This window comes from Puntigrus tetrazona, chromosome 17 (genome assembly GCF_018831695.1).
Source record: "Puntigrus tetrazona isolate hp1 chromosome 17, ASM1883169v1, whole genome shotgun sequence".
Taxonomy (NCBI): domain Eukaryota; kingdom Metazoa; phylum Chordata; class Actinopteri; order Cypriniformes; family Cyprinidae; genus Puntigrus; species Puntigrus tetrazona.
Genome location: NC_056715.1, coordinates 9,186,813 through 9,207,249, shown reverse-complemented (window position 1 = coordinate 9,207,249; position 20,437 = coordinate 9,186,813). Strand labels below are relative to the sequence as shown.

General features: G+C 37.5%; 1 protein-coding gene across 2 annotated transcripts in view; it reads right to left on the bottom strand.

Annotated features, from left to right (window-relative positions):
* crybg1a (crystallin beta-gamma domain containing 1a) overlaps positions 1–20,437 on the bottom strand; it is a 36,360-nt gene that overhangs the window by 7,794 nt on the left and 8,129 nt on the right. The window contains exons 2-10 of one of the 2 annotated variants that reach the window (XM_043262213.1): positions 14,281–14,428; positions 8,646–9,844; positions 3,481–7,618; positions 2,303–2,341; positions 2,009–2,127; positions 1,738–1,912; positions 1,483–1,622; positions 599–725; positions 470–505 (exon numbers count right to left, since the gene is read on the bottom strand). In XM_043262213.1, coding sequence (XP_043118148.1) covers positions 470–505; positions 599–725; positions 1,483–1,622; positions 1,738–1,912; positions 2,009–2,127; positions 2,303–2,341; positions 3,481–7,618; positions 8,646–9,844; positions 14,281–14,428 — 6,121 coding nt within the window. Of the gene's footprint in view, positions 1–469; positions 506–598; positions 726–1,482; positions 1,623–1,737; positions 1,913–2,008; positions 2,128–2,302; positions 2,342–3,480; positions 7,619–8,645; positions 9,845–12,058; positions 12,436–14,280; positions 14,429–20,437 lie in introns of those variants that run through there. The other variant, XM_043262215.1, reaches the window with a different exon arrangement.

Genomic DNA, 20,437 nt, shown 5'->3' with positions numbered 1-20,437 from the left:
AGTTCAGGAATGACAGGAACTTTGTCACGTAAAGCCCTGCGTGGTTCAGTTCACAGAAACTAAGCTGACTTTCCTGGTCCATCAAAACGTTGGACTGTTTTTTAAAAAGTAAAATTTAAATGTAAATAAACCATTATGCTGTAAGACACATGTACTGTCAAAGCTCTCACTGCATCTAACTGTAGTTTCAAAGTCAGACACAATGCTCTTTCATGGCTCAGAAATCAAAAGAACAAACACTGGCATGAGCTGAGCAAGCAAAGAACGAGAACAAACCCTGCCTCTGGGCATGCTCGATCTGGTCCAGACTACCTGCACCAACAGGTCCTTTTAATTCCATGCCGTACACAATGTCTTTTGCCAAATAAATGTGCAAAATTAGTCTTTAGTTGTTACGTTTTTCTCAGTGAGCTGAACTACACCTTTTTGTTTAATCAGTGTTTAGTGTGATTTGACATGTAAAGCTCACCTTAATTTCATTGGGATTTTCCACTTTAATTTCACCCTGTGAAAAGCAAAAGGAACCTCTGTTTATACATTTTGTTGCAACCAAGAATGAAATGGAATGAGTGTGTGAAAATGAGTGGTATGCAATTACCATTTTCAAGGGCCGCAGTGATCCAACAAAGGGGGTGGGAAAGCCCCAGTCCTGAGGGCAAGGATACACTCCTTCCTCCAAAACAGCCAAAAGACCCTGGAAACCTGGGTCACTAAAGACCATCCATCTACAAACAAACAACAACAGTAAGAATAGGTTTAATAGGATTTTAGATGTAAAAGAAAACTTTAATTTTAAACATGCTTCTTGATATTTTGGCAAAAAACAAAAATGCCAAGGCCAGAAAAAAAAAAACATTTCAAAAATGCCATCTTCATCCAACACGCAACAAGAAGAAAACAACATTCCAACAGACACTGTTTCTTTCTCTCTCCAAGTCTCTCAACTCGAATCATAGGTCACATGCTTTAACCTCAAAAGTTTCCACTTGATCAAGCAGTGAGGACAAACATGAGGCTTGTGTCCTTCATATCTCATTTTAACTCTGAGTTTTGCTCCCATGCACTACTGATAAGTAAGGGATCAGTAACTTTTTTTTCAGTGACAAAGACATTTACAATGTTTCAACTACATGGAATATTTAGAATGTTCCATTTATCAAGACACAGAGGAAAAAAGCAACACAGCAACAACAATTTCATGAAATTAGCATATTCAAATTATCTAAAGGATCATGGGACTACAGACTTGATAATATTTAGATACTTATTAAGTGTAATAATATTTCACAATATAACAGTTTTTAACTGTACATTTCATCAAATAACAGTATTGGACAAACAAAAGACTGTTTCATAAAAAAATCATCATAAAGTTGAAGAATTTCAAATAAATGTTAACATATAATGTTGCACAACAAAGTTTTAAATCGTTTCAATTTCAGATCCCATATTGGGTGTAAACGCTTAAGTAAGTTCACTTACACTCCACTGTGAACCTTAATGGATCCAGTACTCTGAGGAATACCAAATGAACAGGTCTCTATGGTGTCATCACAGAATGAAGACACTCTGCCCATCCCATTCAGCTCTGTGAACAGGTCGATTTTTGGTGTGCTGTATTCCTGAGAGAACAATTTTATTTATTCATTTTTATTTATTTACTGTGAGTACTTTTACTGATAGATCAGAGTGCTCAGGTCAAACGTTGATCCATGTGACTCATGATGTTTGACTCACCCTTAATGCAAGCCTAACAGAGCCAATAACCATGGGTGTGGTTGGGAGTGGCAGGCCATCAGGCCCCACTTCTCCACTGGACTCTGTCTCCGCCCACTCATTTGCTATCTCTGCTGGCCCCTCCTCCAGTGCGATGGACCGTCCCTGGAAGCCTGGCTTTTCATATAGAAGCCAGCTAACAGGACAAGAGAAACATTAACATTATAACCTTGCACTTTAAAATGTCACAGGATTTGTCACATTCCGAAAAGCAGAAAGTGACTGGTCTTACCATCCTCTAACGACCTTTACGGAGATGAGAGGAGAGAGGTTTAGGGAGGTGGCGTCCTCTATGTCTCTGAACACCTCGTATGCCTCTCCTCCAAAATGAGGTTGTTGGTATATCACAATCTGCAAGCAATAATACGTGTTTTTCTTTTCTTAGTTGAGGCACTGTAAAAGTGGATAATGAACTGGAAAGTAACAGTAAACTGGATGTACTGAATCTATACTAAATAAATATATAGTAAATTACTATAAATTATGAACAATTTTGCATTGATCGTTATCTTCAGTTTTGCAATACCTTTCCAGGGCGTCTGTGGAAGCCTCTGACACCTGATGTCTGGAAATCAAAAACTCAAGTTAATATTCAAACATTATTTTCATTATAAACTTTTTGGCAGGCCATTAATGATATTTTCAAAGCTACTTTGATACAATGACTGGACCTTTGGTTCAAGTACAGCACTGCACAGTTATAGTACTATGAGCAGTGGTACCTATAAAAACAAAGTGAAGCCTAGAGGGCTTAACATTCCTGTTGTGTCTCAAAGACAAGACTGACAAAACTTCCACTGATAAAGGACCAGACAGGTACAGACAACATTAGCAGTTTCACAGCTGAAGCAAGACTTCCCTACAGCTCTGTGAAAAAGACAGGCTTTTGTACACATTAAGCCAGCGTTTCCCAATCTAAAAAAAATGTTTAAAGACTGTACTTTGGTGGTTCATGAGATGTCTCTTGACAAGAATGACTACAACTGATGGCCAAATGACCATAGTTAGTGTAGAATTACATTTTATATTGATATGGATTTCACTAGTTGTTTACAAGTGATTCTTTTATTACTCGTATACGTCTTTTAAACAATGGAAATTTGGTATAATAAGGGACATTGAATGCGCGTTTTATCACAAGTTTGTATGATTCTTTAGGGTCTTCATGAAATGTCTGCAAAATACTTTCATTAAAATTCCTCATTGGGTGTGTATAATAACACCCTTTTTACTTTGTGGAAAAACAGCTGTTCATTTCAGTGCATGTCTCTTTAAATAATAACAAGGTAGTGCTCACTACACCTTTCTACTGTCTTGCATGTATTAGGTGGCGCATTATCATCAAAACAAAACTAATCTACTGCATCCTTCATGTCAGGAGAAAATGAAGGCTCTCATGTTCACTTTTAAATCCAACTACAAAACACCTGCACTGCTTACAAGACACTGCTGTCATTACAGACCACAAAGACAGTGTACAACTGGCTGAGGGAGGAAATATGCTAATGCAGGACAGTTTGTCAAAGACGGCAGACAGGATGACATACTGCTCAGAAAATCTAATTGGTTATTTGTTATTGCACATTGAATGGATTGCTATCATGGTACAGTAGTTTTGTCCAAGCACTGCTAACACCCAACTATATACAAACGCCATGTAAATGTGAATTTTGCATTTGATGTCCTCTTTAACATCTTTTTTACCTCTGTGTATGTTGGTGAGAGACTGGTGGGTGTGGGCAGTGGAATCTGCTGAATGCTGCTGGATGGAGATGTTAATCCTGATATGCCTTGCAGTTCCATGCTTGAGTTAAATTTATTAGAAGTAAGATTCAAATCCAAAGCAGGGACAGAACCAGTGTCAGGCCTTTGCTGGCTTATGGTGTTAGCTTCTTTCCCCTTAGTCATGTACTTTTCCAAAAAGTCAGGGAGCTTGACTTGTGAGAAACTTGGAAGAGGTGGAGGTGTGGATGGGCTCTTTACTGAATCCCCAGGTCCTGTCTTTACATTGCCAGCATCTGACAAATCACCAAGGCCCTCCTTTGCAGCATGGGACAGCAGTATGTCCTTTCGATCTCCTGAGGTTGGTACTGCCTCTGGTGGTGGCGTTATGGGTGACTGAAGGCCATTAATGAGAGAGCTTGGTTCAGTTCGGGCTTTTCTTGCCGTGTTTGGGGAGTTCACAAGGTTTGAGATGATTGACATTCTTTCCAATCTTGAGGACACTTTTCCAGAGCCCTCAGTGTTCTGTTTTTCTCCTTCAATTTTCTCCTCAGTGAATGTGACCTTTTTAGCTTTGTCTTGTTCCCGTCTAGATGAGAGACCTTTATAAAGAAGGCTGTCCTCAGAACGTTTGGACAGTGGGTTGGCTTTTGACTCTTCATTCTTTTTCTTGATCATCATGGCTGGAGAGGGGTCTTTAGGTCCTGCAGTTTTTCTTGTCCCAAACTGGAACTGTTCTGGGTCAAATATCTTTTCAAAGTGATCTTCTTTAATAGCCGGCATGGCAAAAGGAGGTGATGGCATTTTGTTCTGCCCATGTTTCCTTGGTGGCAAAGAGAAAGGGGAGCAGTTCTCCTTGATGTTACGAATGAAATCATCAAAGTCATCCGAAGTGTCATGCTGATTGTCATCACTTGCAGAACAATCCAAACGTCTCTCTGTTTTCTTCTTTTCAAAACTTCGGTCCACATCTAACCAACTAGATGGGGCCTTGTTATTTTGTGACAGGCTTTTGGAGTCCAAAGGAAGATTCTGAGAAGTAAACTGAAGTACACTTTGGTCAGTCGGTGGTTTCAGCTTTTGTAAGTTCGTAGCTGGTATTTTATCGTGTGGCTTTGTAAGATCCTTAACTTTGAGGTTGGACTCTGTATTTTTAATTTGGACTTCACTCTTCCTGTCTACTTTTGACGTCAGTTTATCTGTTATTTTAACTGATGTAGGTTGCTTATCTAAAGTCTGATCACCTTTACCAGAAGCAGCCCGTGGAGCCGTGATCACTGCTACTGGTGTCTTTTCAACTTGCTTCAGTGTATTTAATTCATTCTGTTTGACACACTCTAAGTTTGTTTTATACAAGTCTCCAGACTCAACCAGTTGCTTCTCTAATACATTGTGTTTGCTACTCTCTTCTTCACTTTTAACCCTTTCACTGAGTTTTGTAGTTGTTTTTGGTTGTTTTAAATCTGAATTCACAGCATTTTCCACACTGTGCTTTTTGGTTTCAGTCTTCTGGGTTATTTTATATGAGTTCTCTGAAATTACTTGACTGATTTGTTCCTGAGAAGCCTGAGACTTCTCTGTATCTTGACCACTCAGATGAATGGTTGTCTCAAACCCGGCATTGGATATCTCTTTGACAACATCTGGCATCTCATTGGAGGAAAGGTGCACATGTGATTCTGCTGAACCTGGGACATCAGACGGTGTCTGTTGTTTTTCTGATAGTGAATTGCTTTTTTCAGAAAGCAACACGTCCAGTTTCACTTTGGTTTCCTTAGCCCCAGATTTTTCACCCTTTGTTTCAAAAGAGGTTTGTAATTGTTTAGTTGTCTTGGGTATTTTGAAAATTTCATCTGCCTTCGACAGGGAACACTTCTCTTTCTTGAATCCATGAACCTTCTCTGGTTCAACATCTGACTGCTTATCTGGCATAATTTGGACATGTGGCTCTGATGAATTTGGTACATTTGATTCAGTCTGTGGTTTAATGGACTGCAAAATTTGGCTTTCTGAACGTGATGCATCTAACTTGACTGTGTTTTCAGCAGCACCAATTTTTTCACCCTTCGTTTCAGAAATGGCTTTTGATTGAAGTGCCGTTTGATTTTGGTTACTAATATTTTGAGTGCTCAGATCACTGATTCTGCTTTGGTCCATCTCAGGTATTGAGGAAATTTCATTTTCCTTGACAGGGCCACTTTTCTCTTTCTTGAACCCAGTAAGTGGCTTTTCTTTGACTGGCTTATTTGGTACATCCTGGACATGTTGGTTTGGTGAAACTGGTATACCTGACCTTGTCTGCTTTTCTGAGTTTGAATCTTTCTTTTCTGAAGACATGTCCAGTGTGATTTCCTCAGCAGCACCAGATTTCTCACCATTTGTTTCAGAAGAAGCTTTTGATTGTTTAGTCATCTTGGATTCTGTGGAAACTGTCTTAGCAATATCCGGATCTTTATCAGATGATTTTTTAACTTGCACATGTGGGTCTGATGAAATCGATAGATTTGATTCTGTCTGTCGATTGGTTTGTAAATCACTGTTTTCTGAAAGTGACACATCTGGTGTGACAATGTTCTTTGCAGCATCACAATTTTCACTTTCAGAAATTGCTTTTGACTGTGTGAAAACAGATTTCAAAGCAGCTGTGGGTGTGACAGACAAATTTGTTATTTTCTCGCCTTTGTCTGTTTTTGAATCTGAAGCTGCAGCTAGCTCAGCCTTCCTAAAATCTTTCCTGGGTTTGAGTTTGGTAGGACTTTTGAGATGTGGAGTTTCTGACTGTACATCATCCATCTCTTTAATAGGGCTTTTCAATTTGAGCTCTGGTGATACCCTGACCACAGCATTCCCAGTGACTTGATCACATTTGGAAGATTTGCCATCAGCAATAGGACCGTTAACCAGTGATGAATCATTTCTCTCTGGCTTGGTTAGTGGCAGTAAGGCTGGTTCATGTGACTCATTCTCTCCGTGGGTAACTTCTCCATCTGAAGGCTGTTTCTGAGGGCTCAATGGCGTCGTTCGAGGCAGCTTCCTTCCCGTTGGTGACACATCAGTCATGAATTTTTTCGGACTCTTTGGCCCGCTCACCTGGGTTTCGTTCACTGGCTTCTCCTTTTCAATATTCTGGTCTGTGGAAGAAAGTTTTGTCTCGGTTTTGTTGCCAGTGTCACCTGATTTGAATTTACTCTTTGAATAGAAAAAACTACCCTTTGATGTTGGACTTCTGTCAGTGCCAACTGTCGGTTGTGTTTTTGACTTTTGGATATCTTTAAATGTTTTAAATTCAGTGTTATGTTTTGTAGAACCAGAACTCTCCAAAGAAGGTGGGGATTTATCCACAGACAGAGAATGTTTTAGTTCTTTACTTCTTTCTTTTTTAGTCTTTGAAAGATTGACCTGTTCTTTAGTGGGTTGAGAAGTTTTTGTCATTAGTGATGCATCTACAACTTCCCTCTCTTCCGATCTCTTAGTCGGTGACATTTTCTGCTCTGGGCTTATTGATGCGGCCTCATTATGGCGTTTGGTAGACATCTGTCTTTCAGCTTCTGTAGAAACACTATACACTGTAACATCCTCCAGCACTTTCTTTGGCTTTGTTTGAACCTCTAGTGTGTTTTTTTTGGGAATTCCTGTCTTGATTTCATTTGGTTTATTAAGTGTAACAGATTGGTCCTTTTCTGTTGGTGATTTAATCTCTTTTTGGTCGGTCTGCCTCTGCGAAATCCTCCGTACCGGAGGCATTTCTATCTTTGATGCTTCAGAGAGGCTTTTAATGCGAGACATTACAGCTTTTGTTTTCGGGGCAACTTGTGGTGGAGGGCTTTTTGCTTTAATTCCTCCATTTGGTCCACTGGTGGCTCTGTCTGTACGTCTGGATGGCATAGACAAGTTTTGATGACTGCTCATCATAGTGTTCAATGGTACTTTATTAATTGGCATTTCTGGGACATCAAATTCCCCAAAGTCTATAGCGTCTCTGTTTTCTGTTGAAAGTTCAAAGGGGCTGTCTACATTCTCATCAAGAGGTTGCTCTTGAAGAAAAACAGCACAATCTCCTTCTGATTCGTTTATCTGTCGATTAGACTGCTTGACAGTCACACTTTTGGGGTTTGGTAATCTGTGGAGAGACATAAAAGCAACAACAATGTTAAGAGACAAGAATGGGAGGATCCATGCATTCATATGCTTTCAACAACATGCATCACATTAATGAGAAATCATTTGAATTCTTCAGGCGTGAAAAAACACAGACATCTCATGGGTAAAGCATCCCATAGACGCATATTTTCTGTTGAAGAGCTCAAATTATTACAGATCACTTCTTATGAACACGTTTAGCCGCATTTCTAATCTTGACATCATCACTGCCATGACTTACACTGCCTAAACTTTTAACCATGACATATCAATTAATTGCGTAGACTTTATATAATACTGATTAATTGCTGATTAATCACACGTGAACTTGCACAGATTTTTTTCAAAGTAAATTAATTCAAGTAAAGATTGAATCACACAAAAGCAAATAAAGCAATCAAAAGCTCCTATAGAAACTGAAGCGATCACTTAATTTCCACTGTACAGGTGGCAATTAACTTTAAGCACAGCTGTACATGATGATGTGATGATCAGTGAGATAATCAAATCTTATTACACTAAGACAGCAGTTTTCAACATTAGGCAACCCTCATTTATGGTTAGATCTATTTCCACAAAATATTAAGCTGCCCAACCATTTTCAACACGTATATAGTTTTACATTTTTATAGAAATTTTTTTTTGTTTGTTTTTTTTTTTTGAGCACCTAAAGGTTCATGACATGCTGTAGGGTTGGTGGACATTCAGCTTCGCCATCACAGGAATAAATTAAATTTTGAAATATATATTCAGACAATAACTGTTATTTTACATTATAATAGTATTTCACAAATGTATTATTTTTACTGCTTTACTGTATATACTATATACACAACAGAACCCTAAATCTATGGAAAGATCTTAGAGCCATTGTTCATCTCAAACACAAAATCATGGGAACCCAAGTATCATATTGCACATAGTAATCTGCACTGTACAGACTGAACAAAGGCCTTGCTGCTCAGTAACCCAACACAGACACACAAATACAACACAGGAGTACTTACATTTTCACCTTAACCTGCTGTACATTCTGCGTTATATCCAAATTAGTCTCACTTTGAGTCTCTGTGTCAGCCTGTTCGTCCCCGTCTAGGCTTGATTGAGAACCAACAAACACTCTTTTAGCAAAGACTTTCTCACTCTTCGACAATTTCAAGCTTCTCCGTTTCTCTTCATTGCACTCAGCATGCAGGCTTTTAGGAACAAGGCTGTCTTGAGTTTCCTCCTCTGGTGGTTCAGTGCCGTCTTTTGAAGCATGTAAGGTGAAGATGGCTTGCCCTGCAGCTCGAAAAGGAGCAGAAGTGTTGCTAGGAGCTGCACCGAGAGCAGAATAACTCTCGGCTGGGCTGGCCGTAGCAGGTTCTGTGGAAGAGGGCGAGTCAGTAATAGAGCTCTCGCTCTCCTCTGTCAGGTGTGTTTCCGCCCACACGGCTCTGTGTACCTGACCAGGTGAGGGAGATGATTGCACTGACCTCTCCTCTGCCTCAGGGGAAGTGGTGTTCGTTGGGGCAAGAAGCTCACTAGTGCTTTCTTGATTGCTTATTTTGCGTGATTTTCGTTTGCCGCCGTTTTTCTTCCCCATGCTTTCTGTGTCTGTCGGATCTCCAGGCTGAATATCAGAGGATGATGCGTTTCTGGACTGGGGTCCCAGAGTCACCCCAACTAATGCTGTGTAATTCCCACCACCTGTGATGGTGGTTTTCAAAACTGTCTTTTTGCTCTCCGTCCCGCTTGAGACTACAGGGGACTTTGGTGTGTCAGGGGTGTGTATCGGGGCTTCTGCACATTTCTTTATTGTTGTATCTGCTGTCTCCTCCAGGTACACCTTCAGCTTCCTGTTCACCTCTTTCACCAGATTCTCTGTCTTCTTGTCGCTGGAGGTTTCAGCTTTGCTCACCTTGAACACTTCCACCTCTTTTACGCTCCCTCGTCCGCTACTGCCGCTGTCTGCAAAAGGCAAGTCTCCTCCATCTGCAACAATTGAGGCTACGCTACACACGCTGGGACTTCTATTCTCTGGCCCAAACACTGAATCGTCGCTCTCTTTGTGTTGAGTCTGCTTCAGCTCGTCTGATCCCGAGTACCTGGTTGGGCTGTTTGCCTCCGGTGACAAATTTTCATCCCTGTCATCTGATGTTCTGCTTTTTTTCTTCCGGGTGAAAAAGCTTCCAATGCGGTTGAGAACACTCTTCTCCTCAGAACTCTGGAACAACAAGAAAAGGAAAAACAGGTAAGAAGACCTAAATACATACAGATCTGTATTATAAATTCTTTTATCATTAATCCTGATGCAGAGGTGTTGCAGATTTCAGTCCCAATTTTGTTTTTCATTTTAGTTCCACTGGCTAAATTGTGATAAAAGATTTTGGTAAAACAACACCAGAGGACAACAGACAAAAAAAAGAAAGTTCAGTGTATTTCTGCTCTCAGAGTCATCTTATGACATTAACTGATGTATTATTTACTTATTCAGAATATGTAAAGAGTTGTGAATTCTTGCTTCTTTATTTAACTTTGTTATTGGATGTTTATTTTCATTTACACAACAGAAAACCGAAGTATCTATGGTAACTGATGTTTGTTTCCCCCACGTGTGAACAGAACTTCCTGGATGACTCTCTCTAGACCGCAAAGCTACCTTACTGTTTCAAATTCAGTTATACATGATTACACTTAATTAGATTAGAAATTGCATAACCTTAGTTATAGTATTAAAGCATTCAACATAATATAATTATTGGAGAAATTATGTAAAATGGGACAACTTGAGACAAGTCCCAAAACATCCTCTTTAAAGACAATCCACGGATTTCAACATCTTTACATGAGAACAACCCTGACTTGGCGAGCACTTAGAGAACGAATGATGTACAAAAACATACCACAGAGAACATCTCAAAAGAACATTCAAGTCAGCACAGAAACCCATTTAGATGTTATATAGCCGTCAGATTCATAACGGTACAACTGAAACCCTTACTCTTACATCTTGGTAATATATTATATCCAACAAAATAATATATTTACAGTAACCGTTACTTAAAAAAAAATGTGATAACTTGGTAGTACCCGTGCATCAGTAATTGTAAACTTCTAAGCATTCTATTTGAATAAAAATTTGAACAAAATTAAGAGTGGCTAAAATAAGAGAGTGATGAAATACACTTAAGTTATTTTTAATAATAAAACTTAAGGAGGTATCTGGTACATCTCTCGGATACATACATATAAATATTAGCAGCGCCACGTTGACAAGAACATAAATTCCGTACACCCGCGGCAGTTATACGTTATGAAAAAAATCTGCATATAAAAAACTCGGAGCACCCGAGGTGAAATGACTAACCTCATACCTGGCCAATTCCCGTTAATAATAAATGATCTTCTCTGCGGAGTAGCTGTCTCTGAAACACGTTCCTCCCTGTCTTTACCTCCACCTACTAACTTTAGAGGTGCCTGAACGACTCATTCTTTGGAGTCGATACCTTTCAGTGAATCAGTTGACAAAACGAGAATGAACGATTCATTCACAAAACGAACCGCATCGAATCGAGGGATTCGTCTCTTTCTTCTCTTTGTTTGACTGCTAGGGCGTAAAAAGTTACTTTAAATAACAGAACAGAAGAAGTGTTATAAAAATACTGTAACCGGAAGGTGTACCTAACTGAATCAACACGCATAGAAACATTTCCAGCTGAGCAGTGCTAATGACTTTTATTGTTGTTGACTGCTACATTTAGTGTTAAATCATGATTGCAACATAATAAAACAAGGACATGTTTTATTACAATAAGTAAAATAATTAAAACATACCCGGACAAAAATAAACTCAATCGTAAACGAATCATTCTTTTGAGTCGATACATTTTAGTGAATCGATTCACAAGCGAGACTGGAAGATTCATTCCCAAAACAAACTGAATCGGATCGAACCGAGGCTCATTAAAAAGGAAATTCTGTCTTTCGGATTTGACTACTAAACATACTAAATAATAATAAACCGGCATGTAGTTCCCATCACGTTTAAAAGCAGAAATGTACCGTGCCACGTCGTAAAGAATCACTGAACAAATTTGAATCAGCTCTTTCGAACGGAATCATTCTCGGAATCACTGTAACTATCCCAAACTAGGACAAAGGCGCTGTCTCAAAGCCATGTGCTTCCTAACTAGACAGCACTAACTGGACAGCGCTTTGGGGATCAAAAGCGTGTTCCCATTCAGCTCAGCACACAAAATACGAACAGCATTTTTTTGCAAAACTGAGCGCGCATGTGGAACTACAAAACGTGCTTATTCAGGCAGGCAGCTCGCTATGTTTTGAGACACAATCCAAAAAAATCAGCAAAGCGCCATAAACAGAGGAAAAACACACAGATACTTTCCCGTAACATGTTATAAATTATCTTTCACCTTACCATTTTATCCAGCTGGAAATAAGGATCGACTCTGTCTTTCTTATTGTTTTACATATGCAACAAAATCAGGTCGCAGAAATGGTTGTAAACAGTCCAAAGTTCTCAGCAATAAAAACAGAAGAAACACATAGCCGATGGTGTATTATTCCTGCTCGGTCCTCGATTACAGTCAACATTCAGACCGTCCGCTCATTAAGTTGCTGTTCAGTCGCAAACTGCATGAGCCGAAAAAAAAAATGTCAAAACTTTTTGAAGTCGAAATCATGTTCTGTTTACTTTGGTGGCGCCGGTCCAAGAGCATTGCAGGTTATGCCACATGCAAGCCAGCTCACTTTAGAGCTGTTGTGCAACTCAAAAGTAAAACAACATTATTCATCCACAGTCAATGTATGAAAATCGACCACATCCAACCAAACGCCACACCCTTCCTCTCTATCCAGCCTGACTCTCCCCACAGGCTACTGGACATTAATAAGGCCACATAATACAACTAATAATAATAATTATATGTTATTGTATAATTATTATTATGATTACATTTTCAAATAATAGTTATATTTTATTATTAAGTATTATTATGCAATTAGATTATTTAATTAGTTAAATTAGAAGATAATTATTTATGATAATTAATTACCGATTGCATTTTATTAAATTTCTTTCACTTATATACATCACCAGTGCGGACAGTAATGACAACGAATTAAAATAAGCCAAATTTTTTAATGCATGATTATTAAATCCCAAGAGTGTGTGAGCCATGAACTTCACAGCCTGGTTGATCACAATCTTGCTCTGTATGCACTGTGCCTTGTTTTTGATACTGAAGAATAATAGCTACTGAATGACTATTCATTTAATAAAGTATATATTGCTGAAAAACATTTTCTAAATACCGGCAAACGTGTAAACCGTAAGCATAAGGTATTGCTAATATATTTTTTAAAAAGGAAGGTGTGTTCTTTGTTTGGCATCATATGGTTATACATAGAGAAATAAAACCTTGAAGCTTTGTTGTGGACAACAGAAAGGCCAGCCCTCCTTAAGACTGCTATTGAGGACTTTGTTTGACTTAACCATTGTGTGACTTTGACTTTAGCTTTCTGTCAACTCAGAAGGTCAAACCGAACTAAATGGAAATAGTAAAAGACACCCAGCATTTGAGTTCTGTTGCTTAGGTCTCTATGGAATATGCATAAATTACTGCAGAATGCATAGATGGACAAATTAAAATATAAATTAAGTTGAAACGTATATATTTGTATAAGGAAGAGTGATAATGATATTGCTAATTTATAGGATTTTGTGATGATATGTATAATATTTAATTACTACAATTTATATTTATACATACAGACTATATTATATTTAAGTATATAATGTTTAAATCATATTAATATTCATATTTTCATAACCATAACATTTCCATACACATTATAGTCTAACTGTATTAATGTTCAGTACTAGGTTTAAGCTGATGTTCACTCAGTTGTTCAGCCTGTGCTGCTCTCTGCAGGTTTGTTATGGAACTGAAACTGATAAATTAATCCGTAAAAATAAATATTAATTAAATATAAATAACCATATATATATATATATATATATATATATATATATATATATATATATATATATATATATATATATATATATATATATATATATATATATTATTTCATATTTTATATAAACAAAATGGTTACAGAAAGAATATTTAACACATTTAGGGTGTTTCTTCACCAGTTGCTACAAAGTACTTTCATGTGGTTAAACCATAGCACAAGAAACAGTGTACAGAACACAGGATACAACCAATGTGAATACCATCTGTGAAGAATTCAAAAAAGGACCAGATAAAACACAGAATATATTTCAGAGAAATCCAGCGCCTGTTAGTGTTTGCCTTGTTGTACAGAGACTGCTGTAATCTGATCCTCTGATGAAAGTAGAGCAGCAGCTGCCCAAGGCTAAAGCAAATTAGTCTTTGCATAGGAAATCCAGTCTACTTCCTCTTCCTTACAGTAAACTTTAGTGATGTAATTAAGATCATGTTTTTTGTTTAACGGGAAATGACAAAGTAAAGAGAATTTTAAGACCTGTGCTTTATGTTTGGATTAAAAGGGGTATCATCCATGCGATGTCCCTTTCATGTCCACTCCAAGATCCACAGTCAAACAGATAAAGACAGGTAGAGATAGCCAGATCAGAACATTTACACCTACCTTCCTGTGTTTGCGTTTGGGAGAAGATGGATCTTGAAGTGATGCGAGATCCAGGCTTAGTGTGGAACTAGACCGAGAGCGGACAGGGGTGGGGCAGGTGTCGGTCATCACATAGTCCTCTGTTTGGATGCTCACCTGATCAAAACTCCTGTGGAACAGAGAACCAATTGTTACCACAGTCTGAAAGAGGACCAACTCCCAGATGCCCTAGTTTGCAATGGAGAAGTAAAGTATCAGTGTAAGAAATCATAAGGGATCTGTAAAAGATTGCATTTTGGTTTTATACATTACCTTGACAGATTCTTTTCAAAGGATCAGTGCAATTAAAAGAAGCTTCAAGACTAAATGCAATCCTATATTTTTATGGAAGCTTGTTTCCAGGATTAAAAAAGGTAGCTGCGATCTCACAATTTTTCAAATTTTCGTACAATTTTGAGCGTATATTTTTTTTTTTCACAATTGTGTGATATGAAAAAAAGTCCAAATTGAAAAATTATTATCTTGCAATTGACAAGAAAAAGAGTCAGAATTAAAGTCACAATTACCTTTTTTTTTTTAATTTTCTATTTTTTATTTTCCATTTTTTTTATTTTGCGTGTTTTACCTCAGAATTCAGAGAAAAATTATAAACTGCAATAACAGAATAACATAAATATTTTTAAATGTGCCAAAGATTACACAGCAGTATACACAGGCATATAAATATATTTATTTTTAGAAATATAAATACAATAAATGTTAAATGTTATGCTGCAGCAAAAATGACATCCCACTGCTCCAGGTGTATGTTCACTGTGTGTGTGTGTGTGTGCGCGTGTGTGTTCACTACTCACTGCTGTGTGTGGACAATTGGAAAGTTTCATGAAATAAAAAACACAATAAGAACTGTCCTGACAAAATATTTCTTTATTCAGTGCAGTGTCAGTCTATTCAGTGCAAACTGAACTGAATGCTTTGTAGGTACTGTTCCAGATAACTAATGCGCAATTGAATCTGTTGCAACATGTAGCCACCAGGGGGCAGTCTGAGATTAGTTTTGCTTATTTGAACAAGTCTGCTGTACCCTTCTTCTTCTTCATCGTCTGTGTTTGTCTTCGCTTGTAGAATGAATCTTGTGTGTGATACATGGCACAGCTCACCAGAACAGAAAATAAGCTTTGGGAATCAACATGCAGTCATTCTGCAAAACAAATTCTGTGACTCATCATGTAAAAAAGAATTAAAGATAAAATGTTTTTTATTTGACTGCTTGAAATACAGGTGAATATTGAGCGCATTCCTTGTTCCACAAAACATGCAGCACTTGACTAAATAAAGTGATTAAAGTACCAAATTTAATTCAAAGACATCCTAAAGACACTTAACAGCCCGAAAACAAAACTTGACACCACTCGGGGGAAATTACAAAAATGTTATTTGACAGGTTCTGAAGCGAGGGCCTACAGCGTATCTGATCAGCTGGGTGGTTCTGACCACAAACCAGCGTTCACGCTTGACTCATCACACCAAAGGAGTTCACATGAATTAAACTGTTTGGGTGTCGCATGCTGTAAATGGCTAATGATATTCTGGTTTCTTAATACAATCCAACAGCCCTGCCTCGTCCTGCTAGTATCTGACAATCTACAGTAGGTTTAGACTTCCCAGGAATATTTTCACATTTACATATTATTACTGGCGTCCATCTGTGTGTCTAAGGCTGAAAAGGGGTTAAAACTTTACTTTTAAAACTCTTGACTGTTTGAGCCCTCTGGGCAAAAACAGAAATGCATGATCTGGCATGCGTGTTAGTAAGGGAAGCCATGATCTCAGGGTTATGGATGCTAAAGCAAACAACCTGAGACGCCTGTGGCTTTTCATATTTAATCTGAATAAGCTTATATCCAGTTCAGGATTCTGTGTCATTCACAGATATCCATGAGTAGTCGTTTCAGAGAATCGTGAATTTGTTTACGTGACACAAAGCAGTGTCAAATTTCTGTCAACAAGCAATCTGTGCAGGATGACCCATTAACACAGATTCTGGATGTAAAACAGGTTGTATCCAATTTTGAAATGTCGATACTGTGACTCCAATGTGTTACTGTGACTCAAATTCACTTGACAGGAAATGTCGAGCTACATTATCTTATCTTCACCTGACTCACGGATCCCAGTGTACCTGATTAATAATATAATGTGCCTTTACCTGTCATTATAACATTTTGTATATGTACCATAAAAACACATGATCTGAACTTGAGTGTTCATCCTTACCCACTTAAGAGTTATATTTTGTTAATTTACTTCTTACTGAATAAAACAAGTATCCACCCAATCACATCAGAGCACATCACATGTGTCTAGTCAGCATTTGTCCTGTCACAAATAATAGATGAGATCATTCATCACTTAGATAAAATATTGCAAAAAAAAAAAATGCAGGAGTGGCAGAGCTTTATGAATGACAGACATCTGAATCTGTGGAAATCTGTTGGGCTTTCTGTGCAATTATGCTGTTGATTATGTGCACGCCTATCAAAGTCTCTGTGAACAACTACACTGTTCAAGCAATGTTTCATCTCACACTTAATTAGTTAAATCTCCTTTACTGATCTTTCTTTCAGTGAAGATGGAGGTCTGCTACTGTTTTAAGTAAAGTGAAACCAAAAATATTACAAAATAATATTTGTTAATTGACATAAAGCTGAAATAAAATAGAAATATTAGATGGAAATCTTTGAAAACTTAAACAAAAAGAGAAATGTCTTGGCAGTGAACTGAAATAATATTTAAGCTGAGTTATTAAAACGACTAAAACAAAACAGCTTAATAAATACAAATAATGAAAGGACAAAAGCACCACGTTAATAAAGCTTAAACCAAAATAGCTTTTATTTTATTTCTGTTTATTGTCTGTATGTGAATGTTTATGTTTGTGTTGTTATAAGTTGTTATGTAAACTTTATGTTTTAGGAAAATGCCTTTGACATGGTTAGGGTACTTTCAAGCAAGCAAGCAATATTTGTGCTACGACTAAGATCCACAGCAGAGTCTGCTCTTCCTAAGACCTCTTTAAGCCACACCTAACTGTTACATAACACTGACATTCTGACCCAAATCCACACGCTTTCTGACCACCCCCCAAAGACATGGAAAATAGTCAGCCCTGCAGTTTCTTGCGAGATAAGAGAGTGTGTGTGTTCAGGTCAATTGTATAAAAGGGCTTTGTGTGTGAGTGTATGCACAATGAAACCCAATGCCTTTGTGTACAAGGTCCACATTTTATGTTCATGTTTACATCCATTAGAGAGAGTGTGCCTTTTGTTCTCTATGTCTTCTGTTATAGTTGTGTCTAAAATTAATACATAAACACATGCCAGCTTTTTTTGACTCTCTTATAAAGCAATATTCTGCAATGCTTCATGCTTATTAGAAACTAGCATGAATTCAGAAGAATGTTCACTGTATAATTATACCTGTGTCATTATTTACTCACTCAAGTTGTCCCGGACATTAGCCATAGTATTCTTTCTTCTGTGGAAATGTTCCAGACAATGTGTTATTTAATAAATGTAAATTGAGAGACAAGCTGTTAAACTTTAAAATGTCAAAAAACACTATAAAGGTATAAAAAAAAATAGGTTCAGAAAAACCTGGAGGTAAATAAATTATTTCAGTTTTTTCTTTAAAATAATGTGACTAGAGACTCATCAGATGCATCTTTTGGCATACGTGTGTCTAAACAATTGAAAACACAAAAATGAGACTAATTACACATGATAAGCTGTTGCACACGGTATTAGAAGACACACCCCTTCATTACATAAAACAGAACAAACATCGCATCCAGAGTGTCAGGATACAAGACGTGGAAAAAGACAATAGGCGACATCATCATAATATTTTACAATTAAAAATGTAAAAGTTTTCTTAATTTCATTCAGTATTGACAGGTGCTGCAAAAACTTTTTTTAGGCAATTTTAGACGTGGGGTGTTTCTCTTGAATAGGAGTGTACGTAAGAATATTTTTTTGAAAACCACATTAAAGCATTGCGTCATAACAGGCGACTCTGAATCACTGGATGCACAATGTGAGACGTGTTATGTGTTTCTTAAGAGCAGTAATGAGACCTTGAACAGAGGGTGAGAGGGCTTCCATTGAACTGAATGATTTGAAGCTCCAATAACCTTTCAGGATGATTTCATTTTACACACACACACACACACAAAAAGGTCACACTAAATATGGTGATGCTATTAAAACAATGTGGCTTGGTCGGTTTCACACCTTATTTTGAAAACATCAAATCGATTTTTCTTTTCTAATGATTAATGTCCCAACGACATAAGTATTTTTGTGTGGTAATGGAGGGAAGAGGCTTGTTAAATGTAAACTTCTACTGTGGCAGATGTAAAGCCATGATATTCTTTACGTAATAGACTGAACTGGTTCACCTGTCATCACAAACAAATGAAGGCCATGACAAAGAGCTTCTGATGGAGAAAAAGGGGGAAGAAATAAAAGAGGAAAGAAGACAATGTCTTTATATAACATCAATGAATATGTAGGCTGGCCACATATTAATAAAATTGTATTAATATAATAATAGTATAAAACTATTATTTTTATTAGTAGTATTAGGCGACCTATTATTTTTGGGCCATTATTATTATTGATAATAATATTATACTATATATATAATATAATATATACTATTTCACCTCAGCGCCACAAATGAGACATCTCCTCCTCAACTAAAATATTTTTAAAATGGACTCAAAAATTTAACTGCAGGGTGATAAAGCCTTTATTTACAAATTATGTCGAACGCTAAAAGAGACATCTTTTAGACATTTTTTCTTTAACAGCCATGAATGAACATGACGAAACTGCATTATCACTGCAACTTTTATTTACTGATGCTTATTCTTCATCATCCTTATAAGTTTTGGGTCGTGCAGTCTGGAGCACTGTACGACTTACGTATCATTTTATTTAACTTTACACCAAAAATAAGAACTGATGCTACCTGAATATACCTTTATATTTCACATGTTCGCTTATGTCTAATATTTAGCGTTAGACTGTTGTTCTTGAAAATAAATCTACTTTTGATTAGACTGCAAACTTATCACGGTACAATGCACAGTCCTAATAGCAATGTATGACTGCTTTATTTTGTAATATTTTTATATTTAACATTTCAGTTTTTCAGTATGTTTAAAATAGTATTTACTTCCAGGCTCTCCTCTCACACACACACAGACACGCATGTGTGGGTTATCACCAAATAGTTACGAAATAGCCTGTGACAAGTACAGAGGGTCTCTCTCTTACCCCCACTCACCCACAGCGATCGTGTATCAGCGATTTCACAGGCTAGCGATATTACGATATAAAAAATCACCATATTGCCTAACCCTACTGGCCACAATAAAAGGCCATCTAAAATGTGCAGTCGTAGACCATCACCTCATGTTGCAGCATGATAATGCAAAGCCTCATGTTGCAAGGATTTACACAAAAATTCAGGACACTGAAAACATCCCAGTTCTTGCATGGCCAGCATATTCACCAGACATGTCACCCACTGAGCATGTTTGGGGTGCTCTGGTTCCAGTTTCTGCCTATATCCAGTAACTTCGCACAGCCATCGAAGAGGAGTGGACCAACAATCAAAAACCTGATCAACTCTATGCAAAGGAGATGTGCCGCACTGCGTGAGGCAAATGCTGCATTATCTCGGCAAAAGGAGAAGTACTCACTAATACAGATTTAGACAGATATGTGAACAATATTTCAGAGATCTGAGTTCAGCTCAAAGCTGAAAAATGGGGGCAAAAACAAAAGTGTTGCTTTTATCATTTTGTTCAGTGTAAATAAGAGGGAAAACACATCCCGATCACCCATAACAATGAGAAAAATCAAAGAATATATTTCTGATGTGCAGCAAAAGATAACCGAGCTTCACAAATTAGTGAAGTGGCTTTAAGAAAAGAGCAGTGAAAATTCCCATATCCACAATCAAGCCAATATTTAAGAACTTCCATTCAACATAAATGTTACGAAACTGCCTGGAAGAGATCGTGTGTCTACATCGTCCTAACGCACAATAAGAAGAAGAGTTTGAGTAGCCAAAGACCCCTCAAGGACCACAGCTGAATTGCAGAAAG